The sequence below is a fragment of the Hibiscus syriacus genome, unplaced genomic scaffold (assembly GCF_006381635.1).
Source record: "Hibiscus syriacus cultivar Baekdansim isolate YM2019G1 unplaced genomic scaffold, ASM638163v2 tig00002237_pilon, whole genome shotgun sequence".
NCBI lineage: Eukaryota > Viridiplantae > Streptophyta > Magnoliopsida > Malvales > Malvaceae > Hibiscus > Hibiscus syriacus.
In genome coordinates this window covers 5,112,068-5,127,418 of record NW_024061918.1, presented here as the reverse complement: position 1 = coordinate 5,127,418, position 15,351 = coordinate 5,112,068, and the positions used below count along the sequence as shown (strand labels likewise).

Genomic DNA, 15,351 nt, shown 5'->3' with positions numbered 1-15,351 from the left:
ATGGTTTTTGGGAAAGGAATAAGCAGAAGAAGCTTGAAAAGAAGCTTCTTAATGAAGACGATCATGCAGTTCATCTTTCAATTCCAATAATTGGTTCTGGGGTTCCTACCGAACAAAATCAGATAACTCAAAGAACGCTCCCAGAAAATGCTATTGGGCCTCCTTATATCTACTACGAGAACATGGCACTTGCTCCAGTTAGTGTTTGGACTGAAATGTCACAGTACTGATGTAGAGCCAGAATTTGTAGATTCGAAGCATTTTTGTGCTGTGGCACTGAAAAGGGGCTATGTTCATAATCTGCCAATTGAGAACAGATTTCCTTTTATTATGCTTCCTCCTTTCTCCATACATGATGCTTTTTCATTGACACAAAATGGTGGCCTTTCTGGGCTCCCAGAATAAAGTTGAACTGTTTACAAATATATACAGGAAGTGCCAAATTGACAGAAAGGATCCGTAAGGCTCTTGAAGCTTATGATGAGTCACCTTCGAGTGTCCAAAAGTATGTTCTTGATGAGTGCCAAAAATGGAATCTGGTATGGATTAGAAGGAATAAAGTTATTCCACTTAAATCTGATAAGGTGGAAATGTTTTTAGATTTCCCTAAAAACCATACATGAGGAGGAGGATCTGCTAGAGACATGTTCCCCGTTGTATCAATGTTCTGTCTCTTTTCTCTAGGATCAGTGATGCAGAGGTTACCTTCTACTGTCTTGGCATATCTTTGAAGGTAGATGTGTAAGAACTGAATAGTGATCAGTTGGAGGAATTGATGAGTAGATTTGGCGAATTTGACCTTGTCGTCGATGGCATCCCATGTAACAACCTTACAGGAACAAATAAACATCATCAGGATGAACTAGAAGATTTTTGTTGGTGCCTTGCAATGACTGGTACAACGGTTTTTTTTCTGTTTCTCCAAGATAAGCACTGCCATATTACACTCTTCTCAATATGAAAGGTCTATAAGTGTAGAATATGTTCCAATGTCTTATTTTGTGTCATATGTTCTCAAATTCAAATTCAGCAATCTTCTGAAGGACATAATGGATATCATCTTGACAAAGAAAATGATCGGCATGAAAGAGGCAACAATGATGTATCAAGACTTGAGCCAGCATCACAGTATAACCAGAGTGCAGGTAGTGACTTGTTCATGGTTCTATGATGTAATCTTCTAGAGAACATGAATTGATGGTTGGGGAAAATAATATGTCTGGTGATACTTATCGCCCTCAGCATGAGATAAACGATAATCTTTCTTGATGAGCTGCTAATAATGTCATAGGAGAGTGTCACAAGTTCAATTCTCCAGGATTTCTGGCTTTTTGGACCACTTGCCTTCAAAAATGTGAAGTGCTTCATTATTCTGGCCTCGTTCATTCTTTTTCTACAACAGAGGTAGAATAAGCAAAAATTGCTTCAAGGACCTTCCTCATTTGAGATTGTCCTATTTGAAAATGTTTTTTCTCCTTTCTTTATCGAAGAATGAAAGAATTTTGCAAAGTAATGCACTTCTCAAGTTCACAATAGAATCAAATCATAAACAATGAGTTTAATTAATATCAAATAAATCAACTACACTTTTAAATCATTCAAAAATCATAGTCCTATGGCAAGTGTCAAAATTATTGACTGATTTGAGGTGTAGGTTAGTTCTGGTAAAGTAGGTTCTTTCAAGTTGGTTCAGTATGTTGCTTCGGGCTTCCACTAACTTGAAGAAATGATTGTTATGCTCATCTTGTAGAGATACTTCTTGATTCCAGAATCTCAGGAGCGTCTTTGAGATTTGCGGTGCTTCATTAAGAGCTTAAGATCGTCTTTTATGTCATTGTTGCACCATTCATTATTCGAGTCGCCTTTTCAGGTTTTCAACTCGAATCCTCTTTTGGTTTCAAGATGTTATTTAAAAATTTACATCTTGAACCCCCCTTTATCATTTTTTCATATCATGCCAATTTGTGTAAATAAAAATCAATCTTGAGAGGCGGAATGAATTCTGAAGATATTCTCTTTTAATGCCTTCAATCTTGATTTGCTTGACTTGGATATGCCTTGCTGGGGATTTTTTCATCCTCTGGATCCCTCTAGACTGCCAAATTTTGGGTTCATTTCCATTTTCTCATATCTTCATCATTTCTTGCTCTTCTTGTTTGAATATGAATCTTTGACTTAATTGTACTTGATCCATCTTGTAACTTGAGGCTCCATGAATCACCTATCTTGATTCAATTTCTCCATTTTTCCTTTTTTTTGCTTTTTCTTTTTTTCTCATTTTTCCTTTTTCATCTTTTTTTTTCTTTTTCCTTCTTCTTTCTTTGCTTGATGAGTATAAGACTTCAATTTCTTTGAGTGTCTCCTTTTCCTTTTGTCCTTTTTCTCTCAAGCATAATATCTATTGACAGAATCCGAGTTTATTTGGTTTCTCAGAACTTTCCCATCCATTTTTGCCAAGATCAACTCTTCTCGAGAAAAGGCCAATTTTTTACAACATAGGTCCCTTCCCAATTAGGCATTCATTTCCCACAGAAAATTTTATGTAAAGGCAATACTAGATCATACTCTTAGAACTCTCTCAGATGTACTTTCTGTTCGTGACCTTTCATCATCCATTTGTTATGCATTTGCTCATGGTAAATAGCTTTCAATTGATTCTCATCAATAAGGTTTTATTGATCAAATCGAGCTTGGATACATTCAATCTTCTCTAATTTTTCCTCATTTAGGATACAAAATGATGGGATCTCAACTTCAATTGGTAATAATGCTTCCATCCCATAGACTAAACAATAAGGTGTTGCCCCAGTAGATGTTCGCACAGTAATTCAATATGCATATAAGGCAAAAGGTAGCTTATCGTGTCAATCCTTGTAAGCTTCAGTGGTCTTTGTAATGATCCTCTTAAGGTTCTTATTTGCTCCTACAAATGCCCCATTCATCTTTGGGAGATATGACACTGAGTTGGCGTGCTTGATCTGTGCGCGAAGTTTAGTCATCTCATACATAGAAGTCCTTGTAAAAAGAGATATCTCCAGGGGGATGAATATTCAAGATTAATTTTACTTACATGAAAAATATAATTAATACATGATATATTTATTTCAATCAATCACTTTTTCCTTCTTCTTTGAGTATGCCCTAATCACTGGAAATTATCTTCAATAAGTTGTTCCATGATGCCTCATCTCGTCTCTTCTTGCAGTAAGATTCATGGATAATTGAAAGTTTGGTTCTTTTGAGGTTCTTTTGGTTTATGATGATTTTTATTCGGAAAGACAAATGTGTGACTTTTGAAGTCATGTATATGGTGGAATGTAGTATCATCAATCAACTCTACTCGAAAAGGTAAACATCTGGAGTAGGTATCTCAAAAACAGGTGGAGACACTTGTTCAGAGTCTTTGTAGTGTCAGGATTTGGTTTTGGTAAGGGTCGAGTAATTGGCATTGGATGGGATATGGAAGATATAATTTTATCACTTGCCATAGATCTATAATTCTTGAAAAATTTAAAAGAATATTTAATCTACTTGATACTCAATAGTCTCAAGATTAAAACTTGATTCTTTTCTCATAACCATAAAAGCAACACAAATTTATTTATTGCATAAAAGGCGGAGAAAGGAACAAAAAACAAATTCAAATAAGATGCTGAAAATAAAAGGTACTACAGTGGTAGGTAACACTTCCACTTATTTATCTATCATGCTTCATCATTCCTTAAAGGTCAATGCCCCTGATTCAATTAAATTCTGAACCTTGCGTTTTAATGCCCCACAATTCTCAGTAGTATGCCCCGTACTTCCCTTATGGTAGATACATATTGCATTAACTTCATACCTTTCAGGAAATGGGGGCTTTTTTGGTTTAGACTGAACTGGAGTCACAAGATTATGCTGAACTAGTAATGGGAGCAGTTCTTCATATGTCATTGGAATTTCATCAATATAAGCTTTCTCTCGAGTCATTCTATAAGATTTGGTCCCATGATTAGTTGAATAAGACCTCACTGTATTGATCTCGGATTTTCTCTCGACGTCAGTATTATAAAAGCCTCTTATCCTGCCATTCTTGATAGCTATTTCGATCATTTCTCCACACATGACGATGTCAGAGAAATTATTAGTGGCAGCCCCTATCATGTGATTAATATAGGGAGATTTTAATGTATTGATGAACAAAGTAGTGAATTCCCTTTCCGTCAATGGTGGATGCACTTGAGAAGCAACGTCTCTCCATCGTTGTGAATATTGTCGAAAGTTCTCGTTGCACTTCATATTCATGTTTTGTAACGTTGTTCGATCAAGGGCCATATCACTCATGTGCTTGTATTGACCCAAAAAAGCTTGAGCTAAGTCTTTCCAAGAACGTATTTGAGTATGTTTTAGCTGATTATACCATTTGGAAGCAGGTCCAGATAAACTGTCTTGAAAACAGTAAATCAACAACTTTTCATTCTTCACATAGCTAGTCATGCGATGAAAATACATGGTGATATGAGATGTGGGGCATGTGGTCCCATTATACTTCTCGAAATCTGGAACCTTAAACTTTGGTGGGAGAATTAGGTTAGGGACCAAACTTAGTTCTTTGGCTTCAAACCCATAAAATGAATCAATCGTCTCTCTAGATTTTATCACCTCTTCTACATTTTTCAATCTTTGGATAAGTTTTTTCTTTTCAATTAATTCATTTGAGTCAGGGACCTCATTACAAAATTTATCTGGCTTCAAATCAGAAGCAATAGGACAATCAGCGGGGAACGAAGCTCCAGCCTGATATTGTGGGTCTTTAACAGTGAAGCGAACTGGTAGTTAGATTTCCTGATGCGCAGAAGTGTGCCCCGGAATGTAAACAGATGTAACACCAAGAGGATATGTGGGGTTTTCAACAAGACTTTTCCCAGTGGTCAAATGTTTCCCAATCATTTCTTCCAACTTGTTCAGTAGATTGATCTGAGAATTTGCGATATTAGCTTCAACTTGTACCAACTTGCTCCTCAATTCTTCTTGCGTCTCTTTCTGTTCTATCTCAAATTTGGCTAGCCTATCCTCAGTTTCTTTATACATTTTCCTTGTGTCGTGCTAAGCGTTTTTGCTATAAGTAAGAACCAAGATCACTTCGGTTGAAATCCTTCTTTTAATGAATGAATGATCTCGATTTTAATTTTATAAAACATTTCATAAATTATTTATATGCATATAACAATATTTAAATAAAACTGAAATGTAAATGTGAAAAATGTAAAAAATGGGAATGTAAATTGTGTAATGTAAAAGTATAATTGCAAAATAAAAAATGCAAAGATGCAAAATGCAAATGCATGTATGAAAAGGTGTTACTCAAGAGTGATCATCTTAGAACAGCTTTCATTGAACACAAAAGTTTCGGTACATCAAACAAAACTTTACATGTAGGGGATAACTTTACTCCTAACTTCTCTATTTCCCTTAAAAGCCAAATTAACTTCCACTCATGCTCAGGTGTGGAGTTATCAATCTGCTTTAATTCTCTTGTGAAGCCAACTAAGTCCACCAACTTATGAGCCACATTGTTTGCTTGAACAACAGCTTCCTTCATGATATTATCCTTTTCCTTCATCTTCCGTGTCAATTCTTGGAGTTGTGAACAATATTGCTCATTTTTTCTTGTGAGAGAATCTTTATGTTCAAGAAGTTCTCGTACAAGATTCCCATAATCATCTAAACATTTCTTCAATGTCTTGTTCTTAGCTCTAGTGGCTTTTAATTCAGTATCAATATCAAGCTGATGAATATGATATAATGCTTCCATGTTGGTCATAGCACTATTCAACATTTGATTTTTGGCTTGACATTTTCCCAATTCAATGACAGTTGTATTGCGTCTTTATTCTGCAACTTGTAAATCATGAGAAAACTTCTTGGCTCGTCCTTCATTTATGTTGGAGTTCTTTTTCAGTTTGGTGACCCCTATTATCCATTCTTCTGGAGTGTTTCCCATGCCAACATTTTGAAAGGCTTGACTGATCTTTTGGAAATCTTCATGCATGGTTTCTATTTTGGTGCTCAATTTCTTGTTTTGATCATTCAAATGACGTATTTGAGCTTCGAACCTCAGCAGATCTTCTTCCTTCTGGATGCCCTTACTGATACTCTTACCTTTGAAGACTTTTGGTATTAATCTAGCATGACCTTCAGTTACCAAACTAGGTTGATCATTTATCATAAATTGTAAGGTTCCATGATCCAAAAGACTTTGAACTCGACGTTTGAAAGCAAGACAATTTTCGATGGTATGTCCTTGAGCGTCAGCATGATACGAAGGTTGGAACGATTTTATGTAGTAGGGAGCCACTTCTCGTGCTTCAAGTAGCTTATCATATAATTATTTATATGATATGGGGATAACATCAAAATGAGAACCAACTTTTGTCTTGGATTGAACCTGAGTTTTAGACGTCGGGAGCATACCAAACTTCGATGATTTCAGATTACATGATTTCTTCTCATCTCTGGGAGCTTTTACAGTGGTCACCATTTCTTTGGTATCTCCAGACGATTTGTGAATACGAATGATGATTGTCTGTAATTTCTCAAGTTGGTTAAGATCTGAAGTCCCTTGCGTATCTGACATTGCAGGGTTAAGTTCATTGAGCTCTCTCTCTTTCTGTGCAGTAATTTCTTTTCCTTTGTCCAAAACAGATATTCTATATATCATCTTGGTCATTTGCTTTCTTATTTCTCGTATCTCCTTTTCCTCTTCAACATGCATACGATCTTTGGGTGCATAGCTCTCCTCTATCTTCAGAGTTCCCTCAGGATTCCATTTCATGGTCGCATCATATTTTGTTTGATCATAAAACGTTTTGTCCATTTACGATTTCTTTCCAATATGATGAACAGTCTTTCAAGTAAACACCTTTTGGTTATGCCATGATCATGCAATGCAAACAAAAGAAATCAATATGAACATATTAGAGAAATGTAACATGCATGAAAAAAATAAGAAAAAATATAATAGTTAGTACCAACTAATGGGAAAAAATCTATCTATCAAGGTATAAATCTTAACCTCATGCTTTCTAGTTCTATGATTTATTTGGAAAAATTAACCTAACCGCGTGATTTCTAGTTCGCATGTATTTATTCAGGAAAAAGAAAAGGAAATAAAATAAATTAAAAGCTAGAGCTTATTTCTCCTTTGTGTATACCTACTGATAAAATTTCGGCATGGTTTCAGATCGGGAGAGTTTCTAGGGTTTATTATATGCAAGGTTTCAGTTCTAGGAGTAAAGGTACTCAAACTGTCCTTGTTGATGTCCCCTTGGGCTGTCAAACCCTCAATCCTAGTCCATTACAGACTATAGTGGATCGAGTTCAATTCGAGGGGACACATTTCTCTATGCCTGACACGGAGAATAAATTCTCACGAAGACATAGAGCATATGAACCCGAAAGTCACTTGCTAGGTCTGACATGGAGAATAAATTCTCACGAAGATGTCGCTTTCACTCCCACTTAAAAGGGACAAGCTTGATTAGAAAGCTTATGTTATGCAATGCAAGTGTTGTGTGTGAGGAGAAATGTTCAAACCTCTAACAAACAAATAAAATAATTAATACATGAATAAAATAAATAAAAAAAATATTAATAAAATAATATAAAAATAATAAGTAATAAAAAATTTGAAAGAAAAGAATTAAAAATTAAATATATGAATTTTTAATTTCTAACTGATAGAGACAGTTTACAATTGATTTTAAAGTTTGACGATCCCCAGCGGAGTCGCCAAGCTGTCGTAATCGTTTTTCGTCCGGGCACAAATTTTTTACTCGGCGGGAAAAATAATGTGAATAAATGGTTTTTAAAATGTTTTGGGAGTCGCCATCGGCCTTTTGGGTCAAGTAGGTCGAATACCTAAAAAATATCTTTTAAAAGAGTTCTTAAGAAAACATCAGTTAAAAGATAAACTGATCTGCGTTTTAACCAAAAATTCGTTCTTTTTAATAATAAAAAAAGGATTTGTGGTCGGTTACGTTTAGGGAATGATTAGCACCCCTACAACGCCCAAAATTGATACTTTTTAATTATAAATTGTCTATATTATTGGAAATTTAAGAATTCAAATATATATTTAATTTATAATTCTGTTATTTTCAAATTTATAATTTTACAAAAATATATTAATATATAAATATAAGATATATCTAATTATTTAGAAATATCAGAAAAGGGTTTCTAGGTGCTTTAAGACAGCTCTTTTCTTCGATATTAAAAAATAAATAAATATCAAAATATGATTATTTTTCTTAAAAGTAATTTATAAAATTAAATAAATAGGATTTTATTTTTATTTAATAAAAAAATAAATAAAAATAAATAAAAAATATTATTTATTATATATATATTTATACATAATAATAATAATAATAATAATAATAATAATAATAATAAATAAAACAATAACTAAAAATATTGAAATTAAAACTATAAATAAAAAACTAGTAATTAACTTAAAGTATTAAAATTAGTGACTAAATTATAACATTTTAAAATTAAATAATCTAATTTGCAATTAATTATTTAATATTACAGGGGCTAAGCATGCTATTTTACCTATTTATTAATTTAGTGACTAAAATAAAATTATCTTAAATTCGAATATCAGATTAAAATAAATTTAAAACATGTATTCGAGATTAAAATAAAATTAATTAGAATTAAAGGACTAAATCTGTTATTTGTCTAAAATATTTATGTCAGTGACTAAATTATAAAGAAATAACATTAAGAGTCTGAATTAAAAGGTTTGAAGCTTGATTAAAGTGACTAAAATGTAATGTTACAAAGTTACAAGGGTAGCGGAAAAGGTTAAACCCTATTCGAAATTACACTGAGGCCCTCACCAAAACTACGTCGTTTTGGTGAGGGTATTTATACCCTTAACCCATTCGGCCTAAGGCCATTTTTCATTTGTTTCCATTTCTCATTCTCTCTCTATTTGAGATAGATGAGAACTCTCTCTACCCTCTATGGTATTCCCTCGCCGGAGGGAATCCGGCGCCGATCACCGCCGCTAAACCTACCGCCGACCACCGCCTCCGGTGGTCGGAAAAATACAATATTACACCAAAATGTAGATCGGACCGTCCTAACGACGATTCCGGTAACCCTTTTTCTTAAATAACCCCCGATTGGAGCAGATCTAGGAAGATACCTTCTGTTTTCGAAGGTTTCCGGTGATGTGTAAGGCTCCGGTAGCGTTGCAGCTTCCTCGGTAAGACTTCTCTTCTCTCTTTGTTTCGATTTTTGGGTGGTTTTTGTTGCTGTTGGATCTCCATTTTTCCTCCTCGTTCTTCGTCTCTTTTGTAGGTGATTCGGTTGATGGTTTTATAACCATCATCGGCGCTTGCTTCAGACCAGGTAAAAGAGTAGAGTTTGGTGAGTCACCAAACTTCCAGTGGTGACTCACCGTTGGGGGCGACATGTGTGCGGCTGGAGTGGCTCTTCTGGAAACTTTCGACGAGGCGTGGCAGCGGTGGACGTGGGGCGGCTGGAACTCACTGAAAACGGCGGCTGGGAGCTAGGGTTTGAAAACCCTAGCTGAAACCCCAAAATGATTTGGGTTTCTCAGGCCTGGTTCAAGTTGGTTGTAAAACAGGCCAGAGTTGGGCCTCCTCTTGGGCTTGTAATTATTTTTTATTTTTTAATAATAATAATAATATATATATAATATATAATAATAATGATAATTTTAATAATAATAATAAAATGAAAAAATTGATGTTTACAAGTGGTTCTTCTGTGGAACTTGTGGAACAGACGTAACAAATTCCTTCACAAAAGAGACACCCAGGAAGATAGAGAAGTGGTTATTGAAGCTTGAAATCTCTGCTCTGAATATTTTGAAGTTAATGAGCATTGGACTCACAAAACATCAGGTTCGTTCTGTTCCCGGAAATGGACTAAACCCTCTGCTTCCACCCACAAGATTAATGTTGATGGGGCATGTTGCAAGAAACGTTGTAGCCTTTGGAGTGGTGGCAATGGATTCTTCTGGCTTGGTAGTGGGAGGAATGTATAAACAAATCTTGTTCCCATTCTTTGCTGAATTTGCTAAAGTTGAGGCGTTTACACGGGATTAAGTTTGCTCTTGAAAACGGCTAGAACAATGCAATTATTAAAGTTGAGGCGATGTCCATTGTGAATAGGCTCATCAATCATGGCGAAGATGATTTAACGAAGATGTTTTAACGATTGAATTGTTATTCAACGAAGTTCAAGGGCTCCTTACCTTAAACATTGGAATTAAAGTTCAATATGTCAACCCAAAGGCTAACAAAGTGACACATAACATTGCCCTATGGGCCTTGTCGAATCACAATCCGTATTAGTTTTATTATGATGAGCTAGAGAATATATAAGAACTGATGTAATCACTGATGCAATTAGAATTTAATGCATTTCTTCTTTTGAAAAAAATCACATTAACCACCGATGTTTAATTTGATCAAACATACCACTCAATTATTTAAATGGTTCATTCAAGCCATCCTCTGTTAATTTTTAACAGAGATAGAGACGTGTCAATTAATAAAATTGGTATAAGTATACATTTAATCCTCAATATTTACGTATTTTATCAATTTAGTTCTAATTTTAATTTAATTTAAAAAATTAACCCCCAATATGAAGGTGTCATGTATCACTATATTATTAAAGGGTTAATTTAATTAAATTTAATATTTTAATTAAATAATTTTTCGTCACCACCTAGGTAGAGAGAACAAAATTAAGATGAATACTTACCAGGCGAGTCAAAACCAAGGACCAGAGGAGTCCTTGGGCAAGCCTCTATCGTTGGGGCAAACTTCACTTTTGATTTCAAATTGCACAGGCTTTTAAATATTTTGTTTACCATTATTTCATACATACATGTATAAATAATTATTAAAATATATATATATATATATATTAAATTATAGTTAATGAAAGATTTAAAAAATGAATATAATATTTTTATATTTTAAATTTAAAATTAATTTTTTTTCACAATTATTTCCAAATAATTAAAAATTAAAAATAATTAAAAAAAGTTTTGAAGACAAAAATTTAAGATTCAAATTATAATTTTTTTTATGATTTAAGTTATTCTGTGACTTTGGATTTTCTATATATATATATATATATATGAAATAATTGCAAACAAAATATATAAAAGCCTGTGTAATTTGAAATCAAAATTGAAGTTTGCCTCGGCGGTAAAGGTTTGCCTAGGGACGAAGGTCCTTTGTTTGACTCCCTTGTAAGCATTCATCTTGATTTTGTTTTCACGTTAGTGGTGACATGTATTATCACTTGATTGGTGAAAAAATTATTCAATTAAAATATTAAATTTAATAAATTAATCTTCTAAGAATATAATGACACATGGCACTTTTAGATTGAGAGTTAATTTTTTAAATTAAATTAAAATTAAAATTAAATTGGTAGAATATATAAATATTGAGGGCTAAATGTATAATCATGTCAATTTTATTAACTCACGTCACCATCTCTGTTAAAAAATAACAAAGAGTGGCTTGAATAAACTATTTAAATTTGGGGTGAGCAAAACTCGATTCGAAAAATCGATTTAGTGTTGACTGATTTAGTAAAACAGTACCGAATGATTCAACATAGAAGTACATTCTGAATGATTCAGAGCCAGTAAACAAATAGCATGTCACATTCAGAGTTAATTCATCCAGAACCTCCAAATCATTAACATTTGAATTATTTAACACTTAATTATGAAGTAAACAATCAACTCATTCATTACATTTTCTCCAGCGGTTCAACACGTGTTTGTTATTCCACGTGAAAAATCATATTTGTTAGAATGTCCGGAATTATCTGTATCCAGACTGTACTGAATGACAATCAAAGAGAGGATTTCCTCCTCCTCTTGTCTTTATTGTCAATTTCGTCGGCAATACGCACTCTCCGTTCGCGTGGTTTCAATCTTGCGGTAGATATGAGCCTTCAATGTTTTTTGCGTAAACTACAAGTTTAGTATTAAATTATTATATTTATTTCCTTTCGGCACATAAACTTTATTTTACTTCAAAATCATACCTAATATTTAGTTTAGATTTCATTTTGGTACCTATCCCTAGAAATTTAATGGTACTATTGACATGTCATCATAAGGCAATGTTACATTATCATTTAATTTTTTTTTAAATACCACATCAAAAATTCTATTAATTTTTTCATGACATGTACCAAAATGAAACCTAAATATTAGGTATAATTTTAAAAAATAAAATTTGAATACCAAAATGAACAAAAATAATATTTTTGGTATTAAAGTATAGTTTATACTTTTCTTTCACGTTTCCAACAAAATAAATAGGTTTATGAGTTGTCGGCTTTGCGTGGTAAAAACGTCAAATTACTTCACCGACACTCCCTACGCAAAAAATTGTCATTTCATTTCAATGGAGACAATACTTAATATATAATAAATGATTGTTCAAATTGTATAATTAGAACTGTATTATTAATAAATTATAGATTTAATCTTGTATTCTTATTTAATCAATTTTTGTCCTTTTATTTTCCAAAATTTAAAATTCTAACTCTAACTCAAATAATATAGACTTTAACAATTTAATTAAACTACATCGTTTTAAATTATCAAATTGAAGAAATATAAAGAAATCTAAAACAAATATATAATATAAGAATTAATTGTAGAGTTTAATTTAACAAATTTCACAATCACTTCTTAGAATATGATTGAAATTTTAAATATAAATTATAAAAATTAAAATATATGGACTAAATTCATAATTTATACATAATATATAAGTACTAATGAAATAATTTAACCTTAATGATTTTTCTGAGTTGTAAGTTAGATAACTCTATTAAAAATCAGAATTAAGAAACTAATAGGGCTATATTATAACTTAACCATTGAGTTATTTTATTTTTATTTTCTATTAGGGGTAAAATTTTAGAAAATAATCTTTAATATTATTTTATTTATGTTATAAAATTTTTAATATTATTTTTTTATTTTTCAATAATATTGATGTCAAGTACTTAATTAGTTGTGTTTTTAACTTTAACTTTATTTATTTATTTAAAAAAAAGGGAGAAAAAGAGATGGAAGAGGGAAATTCACATACTCTACTTTAGTGGGCAACAGTTCTTTTTCATGAACTACCAAAACATACCACTTTTTTTAAAGAGTGTAAAACAAGCTGTAGATGTTGGTACATCATGCTACACGATGTTGTACCTCCAAGGCTTCCCAAAGGCAGTTAATTATGGCGGGTATTTATTCCCTTTCATGAAGCGACCTTAAAGCTCCCTTCCAACAACCTTCACCTTCCCCAAAAATAAATAACTATTTTCTTAATATTGCTTTAATTATTTTTTAAATCTAAATCAAATAAACATTTTCCCTCTGTTTTGACAAATATGTGAAATCCATTTTCAAGTTAGGCTAAGGTGTCATTTTCTCCTGAAAATTACATTTTTTTTATATAAAAAAACATATTTTTTTTCTCTTCATTTTTAATTATTTGCTTTGGTTGCTCAACATTGACAGTGGTTTCTTTTGTATATTTAGACTGGGAGAGTTTCAGAGAGAAAGGGAAACACAGAGAAGCTTCCATTATATTCATCTATGGCTTCTAAGCTTCTTTTGATTGCTGTCTTTGTTCTTGATCTTATTGCTTTTGGTTTAGCTGTTGCAGCTGAGCAAAGAAGAAGCACTGTAAGTTTCCCTTTCCCTTTCAATTTCTTTGATGCTTTTGTTTTTCTGGTAGGCATTAATTCATACAGTTTCTGGATTTGTTGAAATTTTGCTACTTTTTTGCTGGAAAATGAAAGAAAGTGGGATTTCCTGTTTGAAAACAGTGGTAAGCGTTGATTTAACTTTCTGGGGTTTAGTTTTGTACATGAAACTGCTGTTTTCGAAGCTTATATCATTACATATACACGTATATTAGCTTTATGCAAATCAAACAGAAGGGGAAAATGATTTTATCTGTGATAATTGTCAAGTGTATGAATTTACCAGATCTCAGCTGAGTTTCCATAAAAAAAAAGGTAGATCTCTTGTGATTGATTGTTAATTCAACTCAAAGCAACTTATGGTGTACGTATATGTTTTATTGCAGGCCAAGATCGTCCAGGACAGTGAAGTTAATTACAACTATTGTGTATATGACTCAGACATATCCACTGGCTATGGTGTTGGTGCATTTTTGTTCCTCGTGGCTAGCCAAGCCCTTATAATGGTCGCCAGCCGATGCTTCTGCTGTGGAAAGGCCATGAACCCTAGTGGTTCAAGGGCCTGGGCAGTCATCCTTTTCATTGTTTGCTGGTATGTCACAAACTTGTGCCAAAATTTGCAGATTTGAAAGTTTCGCTTAATTCTTTGAATTGCCTGTGTACCAGGTTGTTTTTCCTAATAGCCGAGATATGCTTGCTCGCCGGATCGGTCCGGAATGCTTACCACACCAAGTACCGGACCATCTTCAGCGAGCAGCCTCCGTCTTGTGAAACAGTGAGAAAAGGAGTGTTTGGTGCAGCGGCAGCCTTCATTTTCTTAACAGCCATAGTCAATAAGTTCTATTTTATTAGCTACTCAAATGCTAGGGAGAACAGCTTCCAGCCTTACGGAGGCGGCCGAGAGGCCGGAGTTGGCATGGGAGGCTACAAATGAGCGATGCCGGAAGAGAATTGGGACTTCAAGTTGTTGCAGTAATATGCGACTGCATGAACTCCATGCTATTAATTTGGTTGCTTCATTTTCTGGGATTTTTAGTTCCATTTCATGTTCTTAAGGGTTCGATATATAGGCAATAGATGGTATTTCGTATTAGATTCATCATTTTTTTTATTTACTTTTCTCCCAAAAAATAAAAATTCTGTAGAATTTTTTGAAGTTTCTTGTAAACAAGCAAATAACAAAGACTGGTGTTTGTGTTCTATTTCATCATGAAATGCTAGTTATGTATTTTCTTGAATGAATTACGGTGATCTTCAATAGGTTGATGAAATCGGGTTTTTATTAGAGCTCGAACAAGGCTTCGGCTTCGTTTGAGAACCAGTCTTCAGGAAGCCAGTGATCAAGAGAAAGCACGCAAAATATGGGAGCTCAGCGAGAAACTAGTTGGCCTGGCCTAAATATTGATCCTTAAAGGTGCTTTTGCCACTTGAATCTTTTGCTTTGTTAATGCCTTAAAGGGTCTGATCCAATTGATGAGCGTAGTGTAGATGACTGTGAATTACGTTTGTCAATAAAACTACTCGAAGCATTATCAACAAAATTGCTTCAACAATTCTAGTTTTATGTAGAGCTTTGAA

General features: G+C 33.3%; 1 protein-coding gene across 1 annotated transcript; it reads left to right on the top strand.

Annotated features, from left to right (window-relative positions):
- The first annotated feature begins 13,566 nt into the window (after positions 1–13,566).
- On the top strand, positions 13,567–14,973 carry LOC120142395. Its single transcript, XM_039157103.1, has 3 exons — positions 13,567–13,753; positions 14,160–14,365; positions 14,440–14,973. The coding sequence occupies exons 1-3, from the start codon at positions 13,664–13,666 to the stop codon at positions 14,705–14,707; spliced, it is 564 nt and encodes a 187-aa protein (XP_039013034.1). The 5' UTR covers positions 13,567–13,663; the 3' UTR covers positions 14,708–14,973.
- Positions 14,974–15,351: the final 378 nt, after the last annotated feature.